General features: G+C 39.8%; 1 protein-coding gene across 3 annotated transcripts in view; it reads right to left on the bottom strand.

Annotated features, from left to right (window-relative positions):
- Slc12a6 (solute carrier family 12 member 6) overlaps positions 1-21,602 on the bottom strand; it is a 94,122-nt gene that overhangs the window by 30,664 nt on the left and 41,856 nt on the right. For 2 of the 3 annotated variants that reach the window (XM_041679205.1, XM_041679207.1), the window contains 2 exons: positions 12,710-12,754; positions 472-566 (listed from right to left, as the gene is read on the bottom strand). In XM_041679205.1, the coding sequence (XP_041535139.1) occupies positions 472-566; positions 12,710-12,754 (140 nt within the window). The remainder of the gene's footprint in view (positions 1-471; positions 567-12,709; positions 12,755-21,602) is intronic. The other variant, XM_041679206.1, reaches the window with a different exon arrangement.

Below are 21,602 nucleotides of genomic sequence, written 5' to 3'. Positions count from 1 at the left end.
CCTCCTACCCTCTTTAGTCTCCTCTGCTTTCACGTTACAGACATTCTATTACCCTGTCTCCACTTCTCTGTCCCCGTAGCATCTCTCCTCCATTCTCAGTTTGCCTTCTGCGCTCTCTCTCTCGCTCTCTCTCTCTCTCTCTCTCTCACACACACACACACACACACGAGAAAAATGCACTATTCACCATTTGTCTTACTTTGCTTAAAATAATGATTTTCATTTTCAAACATTTTTCTGCAAATGTGGTGGTTTCATATTTCCTGTGTGTGCATGATGAGATTTCAATTTTGTGGGCTGAAGATGAAGAGAATGTTCAGTGGGTAAGAGCACTTGCTACTTTACCAGAGGCCAAAGTTCAGTTCCCAGCATCTATATTGGGAGGCTCACAACTACCTGTAACTCCGTCTCCAAGGAAATATGATGCCCTCTTCTACTCCCCCACAGACACACACATAATTAAAATATTACCTCAAAGAGTGCCAGATTTTTATCAAAATACTCATCTCCTTCTTCATAGTTGGAATTGCTGAGATAAGCATTTCGAGCTTTCTTATGTCCATCATCTGAAAAAGAAAGGCAAAATTTGGGTTTTCATTGGGTTCTGAGCAACCAGCACCTATAACTATGTTGCCTCTGTGGTAATAAAGACCACTTCAGATTCAGGTTCAGCCTGATTAGTAGACTTCAGTTAGCACTGTTTGGAGAATGTGGTGTTTTTCTAGCAGGAACAAAAGCAAATAGGGAAACCAAAGAAATCAACATGAAGAATTCCCTTTCTTAGTACAGAGATCTCTGGAGACAACTGGGTGCCTAACCTTAAACTTACCCATAAATAAATAAACAAAACACACAGTATTTTTTTTTCTTGGTGTGTTATACTACTCTAGAGATGGACTACTTTACAAACTATTGTTGCTGATAATGGGCCTTCTGACATTAAAAATTTATTGTGTGTGTGTGTGCGCACGTGCATTATGTAGGCAGTGTCACGTGTACATGTAGAGGTCAGATGACAACTTGTACATGTGGTTCTTTCCTCCTACCCTTACCAGGGTTCAAGGGATGAAACTCAGGTTGCTAGGCTTGCATACCAAGTGCCTGCTGAGCTATCTTGCTGACCTCATTTCTGATGCCATCAATTATAACAGGTGATTAAATCTATGATAATGATTACTTTTCAAAATTCTTGAGAACTGCATACAATGTATTTTGAATATATTCAAGATCCCAATCCCCTCACTTCCGCCTCAAACCTCTCATTGTTTCCAACTGAACGTGGAGACTGCTGCTGCTGCTTCTTTTTGTTTTAATTTGACCTTCTTTCCTCACCAGGTCTAGTTTGTGCTGCTCAGCTAGTTTGGGGGTTGAGGTCTGCTCTGGTATGTGATCACATTTATCAAGGTCATCATCAGTAAACGATGACCTGAATCTCCCTTTCCCAAAAATCACTAAATGCTAATAGCGCGTCAGCTGGCGCTGGGATTACAGATTCCCAACTATGCATGGATTCTGTTTGACTGGAGCTTGTGTAAGCCTTGTGCACACTGTCACAATCACTGAGTTCATATATGCTTCTGTCTGGAAAACATTGCTTCCTTTAACTTATCCACCACCTTTGGCTCTTACAATCTTTCTGCCCCCTCCCTGAGAAAGATCCCTGAGCCTTGAGACAATATATGATCATCCAAACTGGAGCTAAGCACTCTACAGTCTTTTGTTTTCTGTACACCAAGCAATTGGAGGTCAGTAGTAGTTTTTGAAAAAATTTCACTATGAGGCAACATAGTTATAGGTGCTGGTGGCTCAGACTGGTCTCAAACTCTTAAATATCTCTCCTCAGCCCCAAAGTACTAGATTATAGGTGTGTATATTAATAGAAGCATCCGATATATTCTTGTATGAACACTTCCATATTATTTTTATGTTGAGAGAGGTACTTAATTGGAATCTGATGAATTAGTTGCAAACAAACAAAGAGGAAACAGAGTTTCTGAGATAGCAAAGTCTGTGTTATATGAATACTTCCTAATCTTTGGCTTTTAAAATTGTGCTTACATTACATGATTGCCCAGTCTGGCAGGAGAGAAGAGAAAAAATTGTAAATACGATTTAAAACTAAGGTTTCCATTACTGAAGAATATACTAATATAGAAAAGAAAGAACATTAAAGTAACATATATTACTTTAAATATTGAAGATGAATCTGGCAAAAAGCCAGAAAACTACTGAAATGAGCTGGTCATCTGGAAAGACATTGTGTGAGACTGACTTTATGAGTTCCTGATGGTCATGATGGGAAGACAGAACACATGAGATATTTGAAATAATACATAGTTTTGTTTGTTTTTCAAGACAGCGTTTCTCTATAGCTTTGGAGTTTGTCCTGAAAATTAGCTCTTGTAGACCAGGCTGGTCTTGAACTCACAGAAATCCAACTGCCTCTGCCTCCTGAGTGCTGGTATTAAAAAGGCATGCGCCGCCACTGCCCAACTCGAAATAATATTTTTAAAAAGTCAATTATGTAAAGTTTTAAGGAAACAAAATACAACTCTGAAAAATAGTAGAAGAATCAACTGTGCTGTCTGTTTTGAGGATAATTATATAGCTAAACACTATTTTTTTTACAGCACATTGTAGTTAATTTATGATACATGGAACAGTACATAGGAAATCCCTGCCAATTTGCAAACCCTAGTGAAAATAACACATCTAGGCAATCTTCATCAAGGGCTGTGAAAGCCATCAATAAAGGACTGAGGCATAACCTTCGAGTGGGCAAATGAAGATGACTATGAGCCTGTTGGACTAACAAATACGAAGGCAAGACACTGTTCATCCTATGTATTCTTAGTAAAAGAATGGACGCTCAATCTAATGAAGCCTCTCAGGATCGCAGACAATACAAAGGAGGAACATGGTAAGTAAGCATACACAAAGACACAATCACCAAAGTCAGAATGTGGAATAACCTAATTTTTTCAGCAAATCACAAACTAAACAAGTGAACTTTTACAGATTAAAATTCAAGCTACGACTGAAATCTAAGATAGGATTTTTGTTAGACTCCTCAAACAAATGTGAAGAGACTTTTTTCTTCAGTTTTTTGAGGCAGGGTTTCTCTGTGTAGCTTTGGAGCCTGTCCTGAAACTGTCTCTGTAGACTAGGTTGGCCTTGATCTCAGAGAGATCTGCCTTCCTTTGCTTCCCAAGTGCTGGGATTAAAAATGTGTGCCACCACAGCCCGGCTGTGAAGAGACATTTCTAGAACAAAGAAATGTTGGGCTGGAGATGGCTCAGTTGTTCTCAGTTGTTCAGAGGACCTGGGTTCAAGTTCTAGCACACACACAGCGGCTCACAACCACCTGTACCTACAGTGCTAGGGCGTCCAATACCCTTTCTGGCCCATGGGCACCAGGCACACACGTGCACACGTGGTGCACAGGCACATATGTAGATAAAGCACTCTCATACACATAAAGTATTTTTTAAAATTTAAAAACAGGGAAATTTAAATACATGCTAATTTTAAAAATTGCATTTATTTACTTCAGGCTTCTGCAGGACCAGAAACCACTGTGAGACTACGTCACGAGGTCCACTGGTTTCTGAGAGCACTGAAGTAGCCTTCAGTCCCGGTGGTCTCAGAGGACAGTGGGGGCCTGAGCTTCAGCTTTAGTGTCTGCTAAGAAACTGGGGCTTTGACTTCAGTGTCTTTAAGATTAGTGTGGGTGTGGGGTTTTGAAGTCTAAGGTTCCTGTGGTCACTGTAGGACTCTGGGGTCTATACTACTGTGGTCCCCCAGAGGTTACTTAAAGCCTACCATTTTAGTCACAGGCCACAGATAGCACCCAGACTTTAGTGGGTCTGACATTTGCTATTCTGGTCCCCAGTGGATCCACAAGATCCTGGCAATGACTGAGGTTCTGACCCCATCTGCCTGCCTTGTTTCTTCATGTACCATTCCACCGGTGGTCCCGATGGCACATAGCTATGAAAGGATTACCTCAGTGACTACACTTAACAACACTAAATTTCTCCAGTCCACATAGCTAAATTTCATGCAGATAACCCTCTAGGGAGAATTACAGAAAACAAAACAGAATATATTCCAAAGATGGGAAAGTCAAAACTGAATGTCAAACATACTCTTAAGAGATGCACAAAATACCACAAAGAAACACAAAGCATATGACACAGCCACCTTCCATGACCCACTCCAACCAACCACTCCCTTAGGAAGGAATTGAAAACATAGAGAAAGATGAATGTCTCAGAATTCAGAGTGCTGTGAAATAATCCTTTTGTACACTGTAAAGATTTGTCACTCAAATTGGTTTAATGATATGCTGCCTGGCCAACAGCCAGGCAGGAAGTATAGGCGGGCAACCAAACTAAGGATGCTGGGATGAAAAAGGGCAGAGTCAGGGAGATGCCAGCAGACACAGAGGAAACAGGACTTGTAGAAAATAAGGATGCAAGCCATGAGCCATGTGACGGATGGTCTATAAGAAACATGGGCTAAAGTGTAAGAGTTAGCTAGTAACAAGCCTGAGCTATGGGCAGAGCATTTACAATCAGTTCCTGAGTGGTTATTTGGGCATGGCTGCCAGCACAGGAAAACTCCGCCCACTTTCAGAGTCTTACTTTTTTGAAAGAATAAGTGATCATATAGAAGATTCAAACAAACAGATGGACAACAAGACAGTCACAAAAAGTGAATCAAACAGTAAACTGGAGGTAAAAGTCCAAAATATCAAGGAAAAATTCAGCAAGAATACTGAAACATTAAAAAACAGAACAGAACAAAACACTTGAGGTAAATGAGATGTCAATCAAAGACAAAACAAGCAGAAGAACAGATTTTAGGATGGAAGAAAAAGACAATACAATCATGCACACATATGTTTCTTGTGGTGGTAGGTGCATTAAATGAGATTGATAATTAAAATGTAAAACACTAAGAAACCCTGGAGTCAGGAAAAACTATTCTAACAGCACGACAGTTTGAGATGTATAGGGCCTGGGACCAGTGAAGAATTTTGATGGACATGCTAATATAGCTACATGATGATTTTGTGTATTTATTACAATAATTTTTTTCTTCTGAGTCAGGGTTTTACTATGTAGCTCTAGCTGTCCTAGAACTCATAATGTAGACAAAGCTGGCCTCAAATTCACAGATCCACCTGCCTCTGCCTTCTGAGTGCTGGTATTAAAAGTGTGTACGACACTTCTGGTCCAATAAAGTAATTTTTAAAATGACAATAATTTACTTTTGTTGGTGTACATTTGGTCACATGTGCCACCTGACTTGTATGTGATGCTCAAAGGACAACCTGTGGGAGTTGGTGCTCTCCTTCTACCATGTGAGGCCCTGGGATTGAACTCTGGTCATCAGGCTTGGCAGCAAGTACGTGTATTCGCTGAGCCCTTGCTAACCAGTGCCAGTTTTTTAAATGGTAAAACAAACAAAAACCCATACGGAATGTGAAAGTTTCTTTTAAAATATTCTAGGAAACTATCAAAGAATAATAAATAAATCCTTTTGTTTTTGTTGTTTTTAAATCTAGCATTAGGAGCATCCCGTCCAATTCTGCTGCTGCTCTGTTTGGATACCCCAGTCTTAAGTCCCAGGTGAATCACTTCATCAGCCAAGTCTGGTTCTAGCTTGTCCCGTGCTAGCTTCTATTGTTTGACTACTTAACTGCTTTGGAAAATAGAACAATTGCCATGGAGACTTGGCATCATAGGAAGACAATGATACCTACAAGACCTACTTGTCCTGATCTCTCCTGAATCGGGACAATCATGAAAATTAGAGGTTTTCCACAGAGGGAGGAGAGTTCTTGCCAGATTTGGTTATAGAGAAAAACATGAAACTAGAAGTAATTTTACCAAAAGGCATCAATCACTTCTCCGCAAGAATATGGTGGCTGGCAACCAGTCACAGTGTGGCCTTTTCTGTAGTCGGGGTTACACAGGACTTCCAGAGACAGTGGAAATTCTAAATTTTTCAAATAAAAGTCTTTCTTGGCATGAACTCAGAACAAGCACATATCCCAGGACTCTTGAAGAGTATACAGAATCTGGGCTGGAGAGTTGTCTTGGTGTTAAGAGCACTTAATGCTCTTGTGGAAGAGCTGACTTGGGTTCTCAGTACGCTCATCAAAAAGCTCACTATTGTCTAGTTCCAGGGGATTGAATGCCCTCTCCTGACCTCCATGGGCATCAGGCACACACATGTGGTACACATAACTCATGCAGACATTCACACATTTATATAAATTATAAAAAAAATCTTTAAAAGTGGATTATACAAAACCAAAAGAAGATTGCTTTGTAAGACAGCCACTGGGGTTGCAATCCTGGCCCTGGCAGTGACCGGATTTCAGCATGGCGTCACGGCTGTCATGTTTCTTTTCTCTCATTTTACTACCCAAACAACATGGATTCTATGAGAAAGCTGCCATTATTTCATGGCGCAATTAAAGAGAAAACTGACAGAACCACTCTTCCTTCTGAAAAATTTGTTTCTGCTTTTCATGACATATCCATGTCCTTACAACTTGCTTCTGTTGTTCCTTTCAGCGTGTGCTAGGGACTGAACCACGGCTTTCAGCACACCATCACTAAGCTATGCTCTCTCCCTTTTCTCTGTAAACAGAAAAAGTGTATAAACTAAGATCTTGATGTCGAAAGATCTTTATTGTTTGATTCTATTCTATCTACAGTGTTGAAAATTACCACTTACACTGTATTTTAGAACCAAGATATAGTATAGAAATTGTCCTTTAGCATCCTGCACTTGCCAAATGGCCTTTGCTGGCTCCATCTGGACAGAGATGGAGCATTAAGAATACTTAATTTCCTCTGGCACACATCTCTGCTTGAACCACATCAACAAGAACAGGGGAAAAAAATGCCAGGTGGTAGTGGTGCACACCTTTAATCCCAGCACTAGGGAGGCAGAAGCAGGCAGATCTCTGAGTTTGAGGCCAGCTTGTTCTACAGAGTGAGTTTCAGGACAACGAGAGATACACAAAGAAACCTTATCTCAAACACCAAAGCAAACAAACAAAAACAGGAAGAACTGTCTCAATGCTGTAAAAATAAAATCACTTTTTTAAGTGAATGAGAAATGAGAAGCGTGAGACTTTCTGACAAGTACGTTGGAAGTGGAAGTATGCTAAGTATTCTGAGAAATACGTGGATATAGGTGTAAGTAGTGAGAAGGACAAGGCTGAAGATAGGTCTTTCTACTTTTTCCTGGAAGGGATGCACAAGAGTTCACACTGAGCCACCCTCTACAGCCTTAAGTTCCGCTTCTCATCTATATTGCCTGACTCATCAGTCAGACTGGAGAACGTTATGACTGACCGCTATATTTCGTCAGTTACAGTTTCTTCTCTTCAAGAAATTATGTCTTCAAGAAATTATGTCGTAACAGGAGGATTGGGATAAAGGAAGGTTGGACAGGGGAGCACGGAACCACAATTCTTAGTTAAGGGAGCCACTTTAGGGTTGGCAAGAGACCTGACCCTAGAGTGGCTCCCAGGAGCCCAAGCCGAGGTCCCCAGTTAGTTCCTTGGGCAGTTGAGGATAGGGAACCTGAAATGACCCTATCCTAGAGCAATACTGACACATATCTTGCATATCATCATAGAACCTTCATCTGGTGATGGATGGAGATAGAGACAGAGACCCACACTGGAGCACTGGACTTTGCTCCCAAGGTCCCAATGAGGAGCAGAAGGAGGGAGAACATGAGCAAAGAAGTCGGGACCACGAGGGATGCATCCACCCACTGAGACAGTGGAGCTGATCTATTGAGAGCTCACCAAGACCAGCTGGACTGTGACTGAAAAAGCATGGGATAAAACTGGACTCTCTGAACATGGCGAACAATGAGGGCTGATGAGACGCAAAGGACAATGGCATGGGGTTTTGATCCTACTTAATGTGCTGGCTTGGTGGGAGCCTAGCCAGTTTGGATGTTCACCTTCCTAGATATGGACGGAGGGGGGAGGTCCTAGGTCTTACCACAGGGCAGAAAACCCTGACTGCTCTTTGGACTGGAGAGGGAGGGGGAAAGGAGTGGGGGGAGGGGGAGAAGGGTGGGAGGAGGGGGCTTAGGGTGGGAGGAGGGGGAGGGAAATGGGAGGCTGGGAGGAGGTGGAAACTTGTTTGTTTTTTTTTCTCCTTTTCTCAATAAAAAAAAAAAGAAAACCTTGAGAAAAAAAAAAAGAAAAAGAAATTATGTCGTATGCCCTAGACTTTCTGAGGAATTGGATTTTGATGATGACGTGGATGTGCTGCCGTGTGCCATTCTGTTTACTGTAATTCTTATGAACTGGTTGACAGCAGAATACGCTTATCACATCACATTTGTTGTTTTTAGGGGCAAGAAAAGGCTGCTGTAGGATGGCACTGGGACACTTACGGCCCCTGGTTACCTTCCTCTCTGAGGTGTTACAGCTGTTGATGATTAATACCTAGGTCCACTAACTCATGAGGGGTAAAATGTGATGATATTTTCATTCTCTTAATCTTTCTTAGTTCAGTAACTTCCACGCAAGAGACATTCTTTTTAATCTACTACTTGGCTCTCAAGTGGTATGTTAAATATAAAACAGATTATTAATTAATTATTAATTATTATTAATCTATTATCCCCCTTTGTTGAGCAATTAATGAGTAGGCTAACAAGAACATTCCAGTTATGAACAATAAGTTTTTAATATGTTAGTATCGGTTATGTTTCCCATCAAATGCTTCATCTACCTATATTAAAATGATTATATATGTCTTTAATACTAATACAGTAAGTACGTAATTTTGTATTTATTTATTTTTGAGTAGGGGTCAGGCTAGCCTCAAGCTCATGTCCTGTACGCCTCATCTTCCTAAGTATTGGGATGACAGGTACGAACCACCAGGTCATGGGTGTGTATTTACTTTTGATACAAAGCCTGTCATGCATTTTTAGCTACCATAATAGTATTTCTTTATTTTTGAGGCTTTGGGGAATGAACCCAAGGCCTTACGCATGGTAGGTAAACATTCCAACATGGAGCCCATGGAGATAATCTTTAAACATGCTACATGCAAGAAGACTCGCAGAAGATCAATCTGGCCAACATTCCAACGAGGAAGAGGGAGGAGCTCACAAGCCCCAACCCCTTGCTGAAAAGCTACTGTCAGATAATGCTTCTGGGAGAGGGAAGAATCCCTCTGAAGGGTGTGGACCCTGGTAGGTCAGTCACACCCCACTGAATGGCTCAGCATCCATGAGAATATGGGCACCACAAATGGGACTCAGTGGGTTGTAAGAAAAAAAAAAAGACAGGAATTTTGGGGGATGCAGATGGACCTGGAGGAGGCCAGGAGAGTAACAGGGTGAATATAAAAAATATTTTGCATTAATACATGATATTCTCAAAAAAGTGATAAAAATATTATATTTAAATTAAAATAAAAATACTTCATAATTCAGATTACAGATACTTTGGGCTGGACAATGCTTTTTTCATATTGCCACTGTAAATGTTTGGTATCAAGGCTAAGAATGACTCAGACTGACTTAACAGTCTTTATTTGGTTTTCTATCCTATGAGATTGTACAAGACTGGAATTTTTTTTAATCCTTGCATGTTTAATAAAATTTGTAAACCTGCCATGACTCACTGATGTTTGCCTTCTTATTTTCAAAAACTTTTGAACGTGAAAGTTATACACATGCACACATAGGGAAAAGTTCATAAATAGTAAAGTCCAGACTTTGATTCATTATCACAGGAGAAGTTTCACCTCCCATACATTACCTCAGCCTGACCCTGAGTTTTGCAAGAGAGCTGATGAGTCAGTGGGAACAGTAAATACATTAAAATCACTGAAGCCTGTTGGCAGCAGCAGTCAGCAGGTCTGGAAGATGCTGTTTTAAATCCAATTTGGCAGGAACGGTCTGAAAGATGTTATTATAAACTGAATTCAGCAAGCAAGACAATTGAGCCAGTGTTCCCCACAGGTGCCTCTTAGAAACACCGGGGTGTGTTGGAGGCATTGGGAGTTTGTTTTTTGAGGTGCTGGGATTTGTTTATTGAGGTGCTGGGGTTGAGCCCAGGGTATGGTGCTTGCCAACTTAATACTGTATCACTAAATTACTTACCCAGTCCTAAAAGGTGGGGCAACTGTAAATTTTTTTTTTTAACAAAATTCAGTCTTTCTCTGCTTCAATGCAGTTTGACTTGTGAATGGTACAAATTCTTACCCGTCCATTTTACTTGTGAAGGCCTCTGCACCTCTAAGGCATATATGTTCTTGTTCAGAGTTCTGAGCTTATCTTGCCAATTTCACAATTTAGGGGAGGAAAATAAATTGAGAAAGGTCTCATGTAGCCCAAGCTAGCTAGCCTTGTAAACTTCATCTCCCTGCCTCTGTTTACTACATGTTGGGATTACATGAATATGTTAGAGAGAGGGAACACGAGTGCAGTTTCTTCAGTACTCTGGAACTTTTCCGTAAGCAAACAAGTCATATCAAGTTCTTTCCCTACTGTGGACTTCCTGATAACACATTTTCCACAGCTGCTATTGTATATTCTAACAGCTAAAAGCTCAGCAGGGCGCAAACCCAGACACGCACACCACCGTACACCACAGCTCTTAGTATACAATAACTTCTGATTCTCCCCCATAATTAAAGAATACAAACCAGAAATGGCATTCTACCTATTAGTAAATATGAAAAATACAGACTCATAAAATCAGTTTGGGCTGGAGAGCTGGCTCACCAAGGAAAGAAAGAATTTGCTGCCAAGCCTGACAACCTGAATTCAACGTCCACGACACACAGAGGCAGGAGAGAACGAACGCCTCAAACTTGTCTTCTGGCCTCTGCACACGAGGGATGGCATGCACATCACTTCTCTTATAAAATAAGTAAGTAAATAAATACAATTTTAAAAATAACGTCAGGTTTTGTGACTGAGAGCCAAGCCTTCCTCCATATCTAGACCACTGGGACCATTTATGATGATTTATCTTGTTGAGAATGTACAAACAGTGTGAGAAAACCCTGCCTACAAGTGTGCTGACTGCAAAGATGCAAGTACAAGATGCTTATTGCAAAGTAATTTCTTTTTTTAAAAAATTGTATGTGTATGGGTGTTTTGCTTACATGTGTGTCCATGTGCCCCATGCTTACATACAGTGCTTACACTGGCCTGAAGAGGGCGCGGGGTTCCCTGGAACAGCAGTTATAGATGGCTATGTGCTACAACGCAGGTGCCTGGAATTGAACCCACATCCTCTGGAAGAGCAGTCAGTGCTGTTAACTGCTGAGCCATCTCTCTATGCCATTCTACATAATTTCTTTAACAGTGTTTTAGAAATAACCTCAATGCCCATGAAGAGTAACTGGCAGAGTAAAATTGTGGTGAACCACACAATCCCACTGCATTCTAAATGGGAATGAGGGAGAGCTTCACTCACTGATATGCGACACCCAGACAAAATGTTAGCTGACAAAAGGCCATCTGAATAATACAATGTCACTGACATAAAAAGGAAGAGAATAATCAGATGTAGTATGAACATTTATAAAAGTCAAAGATAAGTAGTTGGGGAGGCAGAGTTAAGGTTGTGGGAGACGAGACCTTGGAAGGACTACCTTTCTTTATGCTGATCTTCTGTGCTGCTTGGATTCCCCATTGCAGTGTTTGTAGGAAGGGGTTCAAGCTGCAAGTGTAGGTTTAGAAAATCTGCAAGTTTTTTCTGAGAGCTTATCAGGTTTTCTTACAATAAACAATACCTAGAGAAAATTGATGTACTTCTATAACTTGTTTCATAGGTAAGAAACTGGAATAGCCATTTTATAGGCTATCAAAGTCCATATTGTCTATGAAGGCTTTTGGTAATTACATTTTTATTGATTTTATTCATCTGTTTGCATGTGTGGTGATGGTGTGTGGGTGCACACATGCCATAGATGCTGTGAAGGAGTAAGGGCTTTCCTTCTTCCAGGTGGGCCCCAGGACTCAGCCTCAGGCTGTCAGGCAAGGGCTTTACCTGGTGAACACCTCACAAATGAATGGCTTCCAGCAATGAAAATGTGGTTCAACAAAAACAATAATAGAGAAGTCTATCTGTAAGGTTCAAGATATTATATAATCTTATTTATTATTGTGCATGTTCATAAATGTGTGTTCATGTTCCACATTGTAAGAGTGGAGGTAAGAGACACTTGGTGGAGTTAGTGCTCTCCTTCTCCTTCCCCTGTACATGGATCCTGGGGGCCAAACTCAGGTCACCAGGGCTGCATAGCAAGCACCTTTACTTGATGATCCATTTTAATCTAACTTTGTAATAACTGTGTGTGGACATGATGTATGTGCGGGTAAACCTGCCACAGCATATGTGTGAAGATACTGTCTTTTTTCAATACAATCCTAGAAAAAGAAGTTCTAAGATTCTTTTAACTACAGACTATGTAAAATCACTTTTTAAGATGTAATGAAGCTGAGTTTTAGTAACTAATTACAAAGACAGCTTCCTATAGCTTATCAAGTTAGAAATAAATAGAGAAAGACTTGAGAAGTGAAGAGTAAAGCGAAAGAATCCAAAGCAGCAACAGATCAGGGAGTAAGTAAGTCCGTTAGTAAAACAGGCTCGGGAGACTTTAGAGAGTCACTTCCCAGAGCAATACTATACCTAACAGCTGGCTGTGCTCCCCTGTGATGGAGTTCTGACTCGGGTCTGAAAAACAAACAATTGAAAAGGGTAGAAAAAAATGAATGACCAAAATAAACAACTATTTAAAACTCAAACAACAAAAGTCAAACAAGGTATTAAGCAAAAACTTAAAAAAAAAAAAAACCCAAAACGATAAAGAAAGGGTTAAAAAAAGAAAAAACTCAACCAGAATGATCTACTGTGAAATAATTATTACATTCTTCAATACATTAAACACTGAATTACTACATGAAACAATCTCACATGTATCCCCCAAAATACCTGAAAATGAGGATTCAGATACATATATTATTCACAAGAGTCAAAGGCAAAAACAGTCCAAGTTGTCCTTCAGCAGATGAATGAGTACCTGAAATGTGGTACCCATATGGGATGGAGTATTATGTGGCTATGAAAAGAATGGGATTCTGATTCATGCTCTGTTAAAACACAGATGAAACTTTAAAACACTATGCTAATGAGGGGAAAGGCAGACACAAAAGATATGTGTTATATGATTACATTTATGACATATTGGTCACAAGCAAATTTATAGAGACAAAAAAATAAGTGGCCAATGGGAATGGCTGAATGAAGAATGAATATTATTGCTAAATGATCAGAGGTGCTGTTTTGTGGTGATGTGAAATTTGGAAATTTAGGAGTAAGGGCAGGGAAGCACTGTAGATAACAATTGCCAGAAAATACACACTCAAAACTGACTAAAAAGGTAAACCTTGTGTTGCAAATGTATTAAACAATAAAAAGTAACTAAAAATCATCACACACATCTGATCAGGCAACGGCAGTTCATAAAACAGAGGTGTAACCTGTCAGGACCTGTGACACAGTCACATTCTCTGCCACAACTCAAAGGCAAGGCATAAACACAGTGTTCATTACTGACAGAATACTCCACTGTGAACTGAAGATGAAGTGACTAAGCTAGCTTTGATAAAAGCCTGTTTCATTGATAATCTGAAAGTGGTGACAACAAGCCAGATCCCTAATGCAAGAGAGATTGACAGTCACTACTTAACCATCAACCACTTGCTTATTTTAAGGGCTTGAAAAGCATTAAGAGCTAAATATGGAAACAGCCCTAAGCTCCACTTTCCTCATAGGCTAAGTCTCCTGAGATGCTGAGAATTACATCTGGTTTCTCGCAAGGATCTGAAGAATAAAAATAAATTTAGACCATGGTTCTGTGACCAATTAGAAAACAATTACAGGGGGCTGGAGAGATGGCTCAGAGGTTAAGAGCACTGATTGCTCTTCCAGAGGTCCTGAGTTCAATTCCCAGCAACCACATGGTGGCTCACAACCATCTATAATGAGATCTGGTGCCCTCTTCTGGCATACAAACATACATGGAAGGAATGTTGTATACATAATAAATAAATAAATCTTTAAAAAAAAAAAAGAAAAAAATTACATCTTTAATTTTACTAATTTCTAAGTGAAGATTTTATTTTCTCCAATTATTGTGTCAGCAATAAGCTCTATAGAAGTAGCAGTGGGGTTTTTTTGACCATAGGAATCACATTTTAAAAATATCACATTATTAATATTTTTACACAAAATTCAAATAATATTCTCCAAGCTTCATAAGCATGCCATATATAATTAAATATAACACTTTAAAGTAAAGATCCCAGGGGTAGGGACATAGCTAGTGGTAGAGAGTGGGTCGGCTCTCCAGTACTACCGTAAGCAATAACAACAAACATCTCCACGGAGTTCTGGGCTCTCCTCTACACTACAATATCCCTATACACTGTCATCAAGGAAGACAAAGTAGGCACCTTATTTCCACAATTAAAGTTTTAAATGCTAAATGGTCATTTTTATTTAGCTACATTTTCAGAGAATTTTCTTCCTTAATTTGATTTTGGAAAAGAGAAATTTCAGGCTTGCCAGTTCAATGACAAATGGGCCAATTCATCAGCAAAACAATCTCTAGTGTTTCAAAAATGGATCTTCTCATCTAAATAAAACATGCATAAGACCTGTACAAATTTCACCAGACAGAATTCCAGCAATGAGAAGGGGAGGTGGGACCTGCAACTGACACATGCTGGGAGAGGAAAAATCAATGTTCTCCAATGGAGTGACACTGGGTAAGTAGAGCAACCAAACCCTTGGGCAGGCCTCATGCTCAGCAGTAGCCCACAAACACCAATCAGACTCCATGTTTTGTTTTGTGTGTCTGGGCATACACATGTGGTCTTTGGTTTTTCATGTTTTGTCTTTTGGGTTTTCTTTTCTTTTTTTTTTTTTTTGAGAGAGAGAAGAAGGGATGGAGAGGAGGGAGAAAAAACAAATAGGTACAGAGGATCTGGGAGGACTTGGGAGACAGAATAATATAATAAAAATATATTACATAAAAATATATAAAAAGAAATCTTTAAAGATGAGAATTTAATCTGTCATGCACCGTTAACAGCAGAGAGAAAAATGTCCATGAGCAGTGCTCATTTCTACAGTTTTTTTCCTTCTGAGGAGCCTTACTATTTTATTATTACCATGCAATAACTATTTTCTAATATTCTGTCAAGAATTTCTTTACTACCAGTTATAAGCTGGTTCCAGACCACAGCAATAAAGTACGTCATATAATTTTTACTTTTGGTTTCCTAGTATCTACGAAACCTGTGTTTATAACACACTGTAGTTTCTATGAAATGTGCAGTTGCATTATATTCTTCCTTAAACAATATACACACTTGAATTACAGAATACTCTATTGCTAAAGAACGCTAATGATCATCCGAGCCTTTCAGAAGCTACAATCTCTCCCTGGTGGAAGATCTTGCCTAGTGTTGATGGCTGCCATTTATCAGGGTGCCATAGGCAGGGTGGAGGGTGATGGCAGCTGTCAACAGCAAGACACAAGGAATCTGTGATGACTGATCCTTCACAAAAAGTCTCAGGAGCATGTGACGCTTTTTGACAGCACGGCTGTTGTTTTGTTTGGGGAAACAAAGTCTCACTTGGTAGCCAACAGAGGTCTCAAACTCAGAATACTTCCTCATTCTCAGACTCCAAAGTGCTGCTAATATACCCTGCTACCACAGTTGGTGATTATTTGATAGCATTAAAATTGTAGAACTTTCCAAATTGGAGTCAATCCTCTCAAACGCCGTGAATGCCTTATTTTTCAATCTTTTCAGTAGTGTTTATTAATTATAAAAATATGTTTTCTCACGTGTGTGGTATTTATTTGATCACATTCTCCCATGATCAAACTCATATATGTGTGCGATATTTGTTTGATCACATTCTCCTATGATCAATGTTCTTCCTTCACCCCTGCCCCCCCCCCATTGGCTCTTTAATTACTGGCCCCAGTAATCCACTTTCTACTTCATGTCTTAAAAAAAATCTAGATCCCATGTGGTGATATTTTGTTTGTATTATAACAAATAAAGCTTGCCTAAAGATCAGAGGGTGGAGCCAACCACTAGTTAACCATAGAGGCCAGGCAGTGGTAGCACACATCTTTAATCCCAGCAGGAAGATCAGGAATTCAAGGCCACACGGGGCTATATGAAATTTAACCAGTTTAAATGAAAAACAAAGCTCACATCTTTAATCCCAGCACTACAAAGGTGGAGATTAGAAGTGTTGTGGGAGCTTCTTCCATTCCTTCAGCCAATAGCCTTTAAAATACAAGCCCACTTGGACATGGTCTCTTATATTATAAACTCAGCTGTAAAGCCTGCACTCGCTCTCTTGCTTCCAGCTCTCATTGACAACTGCAAACTGACTGTTTTTTCTTCCCTAAATTCTCATTGCCCCGCCTCTACTTCCTGCCTTGTGGCCCCATCTATACTTCCTGCCTGGCTACTGGCCAATCAGCATTTATTTAAAATATAAATGACAGGGTAAGGACCATTGTCGTAGACAACTGCATCCACATAAAGCCTAACAGAGCTTGAAAGAAATACTAGACATAAAATAATAGAGTTAAGCACAGTTTCTTGATTGCAGCACTTTCTTGGGTAGGCTCTGCTTGCTAGAGGCGAGTGCCCTCATTTAAGAGAGGCTTCTGAACTCAACTTTAGCTGCAAAACCTTGCAGCTCTTTTAAGAGGTCCTGCCATGAAACACTTAAATGGTGTTGATGAAAAGCTGACCACATGCTTTTTGGTGGTGGCAGGGACCTTGAAACGCCATAGAGTCATGGCAATAAACATGGCTCCAGCCAGTATCTCTGCCATGAAGCTAGACTCTCAGAAAAAAGCTAAGGAATGGGCTGGATCCAGCCGTCAAAGCCATGGCTTTAATCCTAGCCATATGGCTTAACAAATTAAAGACTCATGTGGTCAGAAAGAGAGTTATAGTAAAGATAGTTTCAAACAAAAAAAAAAGCCTCTAAACAGTTTACAGTTAACAGTTTAAAAATATACGTAGAAAAGAAAAAGGACAAAGTCCTTAAAATAAGAAAGGAAGGAAGAAAGGAAGGAAGGAAGGAGTAGGGTGTGGTGGTACACACCTTTAATCCCAACACTTGGGAGACAGAGGCGAGTGTATCTCTGCGAGCTCAAGGACAACTTAGTCTACAGAGTGAATTCCAGGGCAGCCAAATATACATAGAGAGACCCTGTCTCAAAAAGTCAAAAATTAAAAATAAAAATAAACCACATAAAGATGAAAAATACACAGAGAGTCTGAATACTGTATGTTATTGTGTTGTTGTTAAATTGTTTGATGGCTGAGGAAGGAGCAAAAGCTGCTAAAAGACATTTGATTATAAATGTTGCTGGATTAATCATATATATATATATATATATATATATGCTTTGACTTTAAAATTTAAGTCAAAAATAAGTTACTTCAGAGAAGAGGTTTTGTTTTTGTTTCCATAGGAACTGAGAGGCTGTGGATTCATTCTGGGCTAAGAAAAATCAAGTTTGATCAAGGAAGACCCCCTGAAGAATCTCCGATAGGAGCAAATGGCCCAGATGTCTGAGTTCTACATCCAGAACAGATTCAAGACTGCTACCTGAGATGATTAAGCCTCACAGAATACTCCAGTCAGGACTTGATCATAATTCTAAATTTTCTTTGGGTCCCCATAAGATTATCAGCACAACCAATCAGCAGGAAGTAGCCTGGAAAACTATGCCCACATTCCAAAAAAAAAAATGGATTATGGATGTTTGCCTTTGTTTAGAATGTTAGTTACAAGTTCTTTTTTTTTTTAATTATTTTATTTATTATGTATACGGTGTTATGCACAAGTTCTTACAGATAATGGTCAGGAGAAAAGCTAAACAAAGGAGATTTGATTCAGAGTTCTTGTTTTTTTTTTTTTTAAAGGGGGGAGTGCTGTGGGACAATAGTCTGTACCCTGTCACTTGTATTTTAAATAAATGCTGATTGGTCAACAGCCAGGCAGGAAGTATAGGTGGGGTGACCTGGAAGGAAGAAGAGGCAGGGCAACAAGAATTTGGGGAAGAAGAAACAGTCAGTCTGCAGTTGTCAATGAGAGCTGGAAGCAAGAGAGCGAGTGCAGGCTTTACAGCTGCATTTATAATATAAGAGACCCTGCCCAAGTGGGCCGGTATCTTATTGGCTGAAGGAAGGGAAGGATCTCCCAAAGCAAGAAAGTGATATGGCTGGGCAGGGAGAATATAAGAGGGGAGGAAACAGGCGCTCAGCCCTTTTCGCTGAGGATTTTATAGAGGTAAGAACTCTAGTGGGTGACTGATCTTTCAACACTCACTCCCTAATATCTGACTCCAGGTTTCTGTTATTAAGACCAATCTGAATTCATGCTACAGTCCCACATAAGGGAGAGAAACTGTACTATTTTTCTAAATCTGGCTTATTCTGCTTAACAAGATGATCTCCAGTTATACCCATTTTCTGCAAATGGTATAATCTAGTTCTTCACTGTGTCCACTGTGTGTCATATATACCACATTTTCCTTATCCTCATTTGCTGACAGGTATGTAGGCTGACTCTAGAGCTTGGCCACTGTGATCAATGCTACAATAACACAGATGTCTTACCACTGCTCTACTACATTTGTGGTATATTTATCTGTCATCATTTAAACAGTGTTCAAATTATGAGTGGGTATTATTTCAAGAAACCACTCTTGCTTACCCGTAAGAAAGCAATACCATTATTCGTTAAAGTTTTATCAAACAGACATGCTCTCTGACTCTACTTCTACTCCTTACTTTCTTGCTATTTCCATAACTGGCTACTTCCTCACTTAGGTTTCAAACCTCAAACATGAGGGCAGGAACCAACTACTTTTAACTCCTGTTAGTGATGATAGATTAATCCCCATAATATTCTAAAAAGTCTTTCTATTTACCTGGCTCAGAAGTCTCAGAAAAATCACTCTGCACAATCATTACTATGGTAAGAAATATATTTCTTAAGAAGACTTGAAAGTCAAGAGTTATTCTTTGATCTATAAGCTGCAAAATGGATATTGTGTTAAGCAGGCATGAAAACTATTTTAATCTTGACCATCTCCATCAGAGTTCTTAGGTGATCAGTAACATAATTGTTAGCTTGAAAGGAAACTGTTTTTGTCCCCTTAGGATTAGGTCTCAACAGTGGGCTGAAAATATTCAGTAAACTAAGCTGAAACAAATACACTGCAATACCATTCTGGTTTTAGTTTCATTTTCAGAGTACAAGCAGGATACACCTCGCATAATTTGTAAGGGCCAGAAGATGTTTGGAATGGCAAATGACCACTGGTTTTAACTTAGTCATTGGGTATATTAGCCCCTAGAAGGGCCAGCCATCCTCTGATGTCCTACAGGAGCCCCAGTTGGCATCTTCTTCCTGTGCAGGGCTGTGCTGTCTGTGCTGTGTAGCCACTTTCAGCGGTCATCTTTGCTAGAGCTTCTGTACAATTTGTTTAAGCATCTACATCAGAACCTGATGCTTTGATTTGTACTTTATGCCTTGGGGACAGCTTCTTTCTGTAAAACACACCAATGACCTCTGCTCACTCTTCTTCTGTACCTTCCTTTCCTCTTTTAGCTAAAGTAGGGCCTTTTGAAAAAAAAAAAAACACACAACAGTCTACCCTAACAAGTAAAGCCTTGCCCTATCAACAACAAGGTTATTTTTGTTTTCTTATCATTTATGTCACTAGAGTTCATTTCCTGTAAGAAATTCTCTTTCAAATTTGCCACTTGCCTAAATGGTGCAAAAGGCCTACCTTCCAAAAAATAAAAAGTTCCTGTCCTTATGCACATATGTGGAGATAAATAAAAGAAAATTAATAATTTAGATACTTGTAATTTTAGTGTGTAAGTGTGATGTAAAGAAGCGTAACTAGAGAGGCTATGCTGAATTAACTGGGCAAGCCTTTCTGAGGATGTAACCATTAAGGTAAGACCTGGCACAGGGGGCAAAAGGAAATTGTAGAACAGGAAGGGGAGAAAGTAGAGTACAGGAGAGAGGAGGTTAGAAGAAGGAGTAGGGAAGGGATACATAACACTAAAGACCTTTCAAAAAAGTCATACGGAAACCTACTACAGTAGAAACCTTCTAAAATATATCTAGACACATATATAAAATGAGTTAAAAATGGAGACACCCTGTAACTGGACAACAATGCCACTAACAAATAAAAGCCCAGTCTCAGGAATGAGTTTCTTCCTTTGGAGTTTCTGACTAGTGGAGTGCCATAGAGCCCCCAACAGTACAGGCTATTTACTCTGATTTTGGTTACCCTCCAGAACTTGATGAGTCAGACAGTATTGCTGAATATATTGCATATTTGAGTCATAGAACATGGGGAAATCAAAATCAAGCTGGTAGAAACTTCATCCCTCTGGCTAGTTCTCATAGTGCCAGGAGGTACCATACATGCTACCAGGGAAAAAAGGTAATCATCAATCATAACCCAGTGTGAATCCCGGCTGTTAAAATAAGGATGGGTCTGACAGGAAATAGTGGTGTGAGCATCACAGGGGTAACCAACCCCATTCTGACTAGTTCTAAGGCAGCTCCCCCAAATGAAGCCTACACCTGACACCATTATTGAACCAAGAACCCATGTCTAGACAGGTCATAGACCACAGAAGCTACTATTATTATTCTGTTAAATGGACACAGTATTAAATCAGCTCCTAATGACTTAAGATTATACCCATAGATCCATGCATTTCTCAGCCCTTAACTGAGAAACTTCTATCTGTAGTAGATGGTGACTAGCAAAGGGTGACTAACTAGGCAAGGTGTATACAATAAGATACACAATTAAAATAATAAAAATAAAATCTTTAAAAATGATTGTTTGAAATAGAGGAATGGCTACAGAAAGGCCTTATAAGATAGGAATAAGCAATAGGGCAGTGATGGCACATGCCTTTAATCCCAGCACTCAAGAAGCAGAGGTAGGCCAATTTCTGTCCTGGTCTACAAGAACTAGTTCCAGGTCAGTTCGAGGCCAGCCTGGTCTACAAGAACTAGTTCCAGGACAGGCTCCAAAGCCACAGAGAAACCCTGTCACGAAAAACAAAAACAAAAACAAAAAATGGGAATGCGCTTGCTACCTATGGGAACTTGTAATGTGCTGAGTGTAGTGAGCAGCATAGTGTTAAAAAAAAAAAAAGTCAGAAAATTCGGAGGCAGTCATACCCAAGTTCAAGAAGACCATGACAATATTACTTTTATTCTAAACATGATCTGGAGAAACTGGAAGGTTTTAAGAGGCCACACAACATGCATGGTTGGCAGTTGGATTGTAAAGGGAATAAGGACAGAAATAGAGGATTGGAGAGATGTCTCAGATGTTAAGGGTGCTTGCTGCTCTTACAAAGGACCTGTGTTCAGATCTTAGCATCCATAATGGTAGGCTCACAACTGCCTATCACTCTGGTTCCAG

Source organism: Microtus oregoni, unplaced genomic scaffold (genome assembly GCF_018167655.1).
Source record: "Microtus oregoni isolate MIOR12 unplaced genomic scaffold, Mior012 000031F_ref0000149, whole genome shotgun sequence".
NCBI lineage: Eukaryota > Metazoa > Chordata > Mammalia > Rodentia > Cricetidae > Microtus > Microtus oregoni.
The sequence above is the reverse complement of the archived record's forward strand: the minus strand, read 5'-3'. Positions and strand labels throughout refer to the sequence as shown.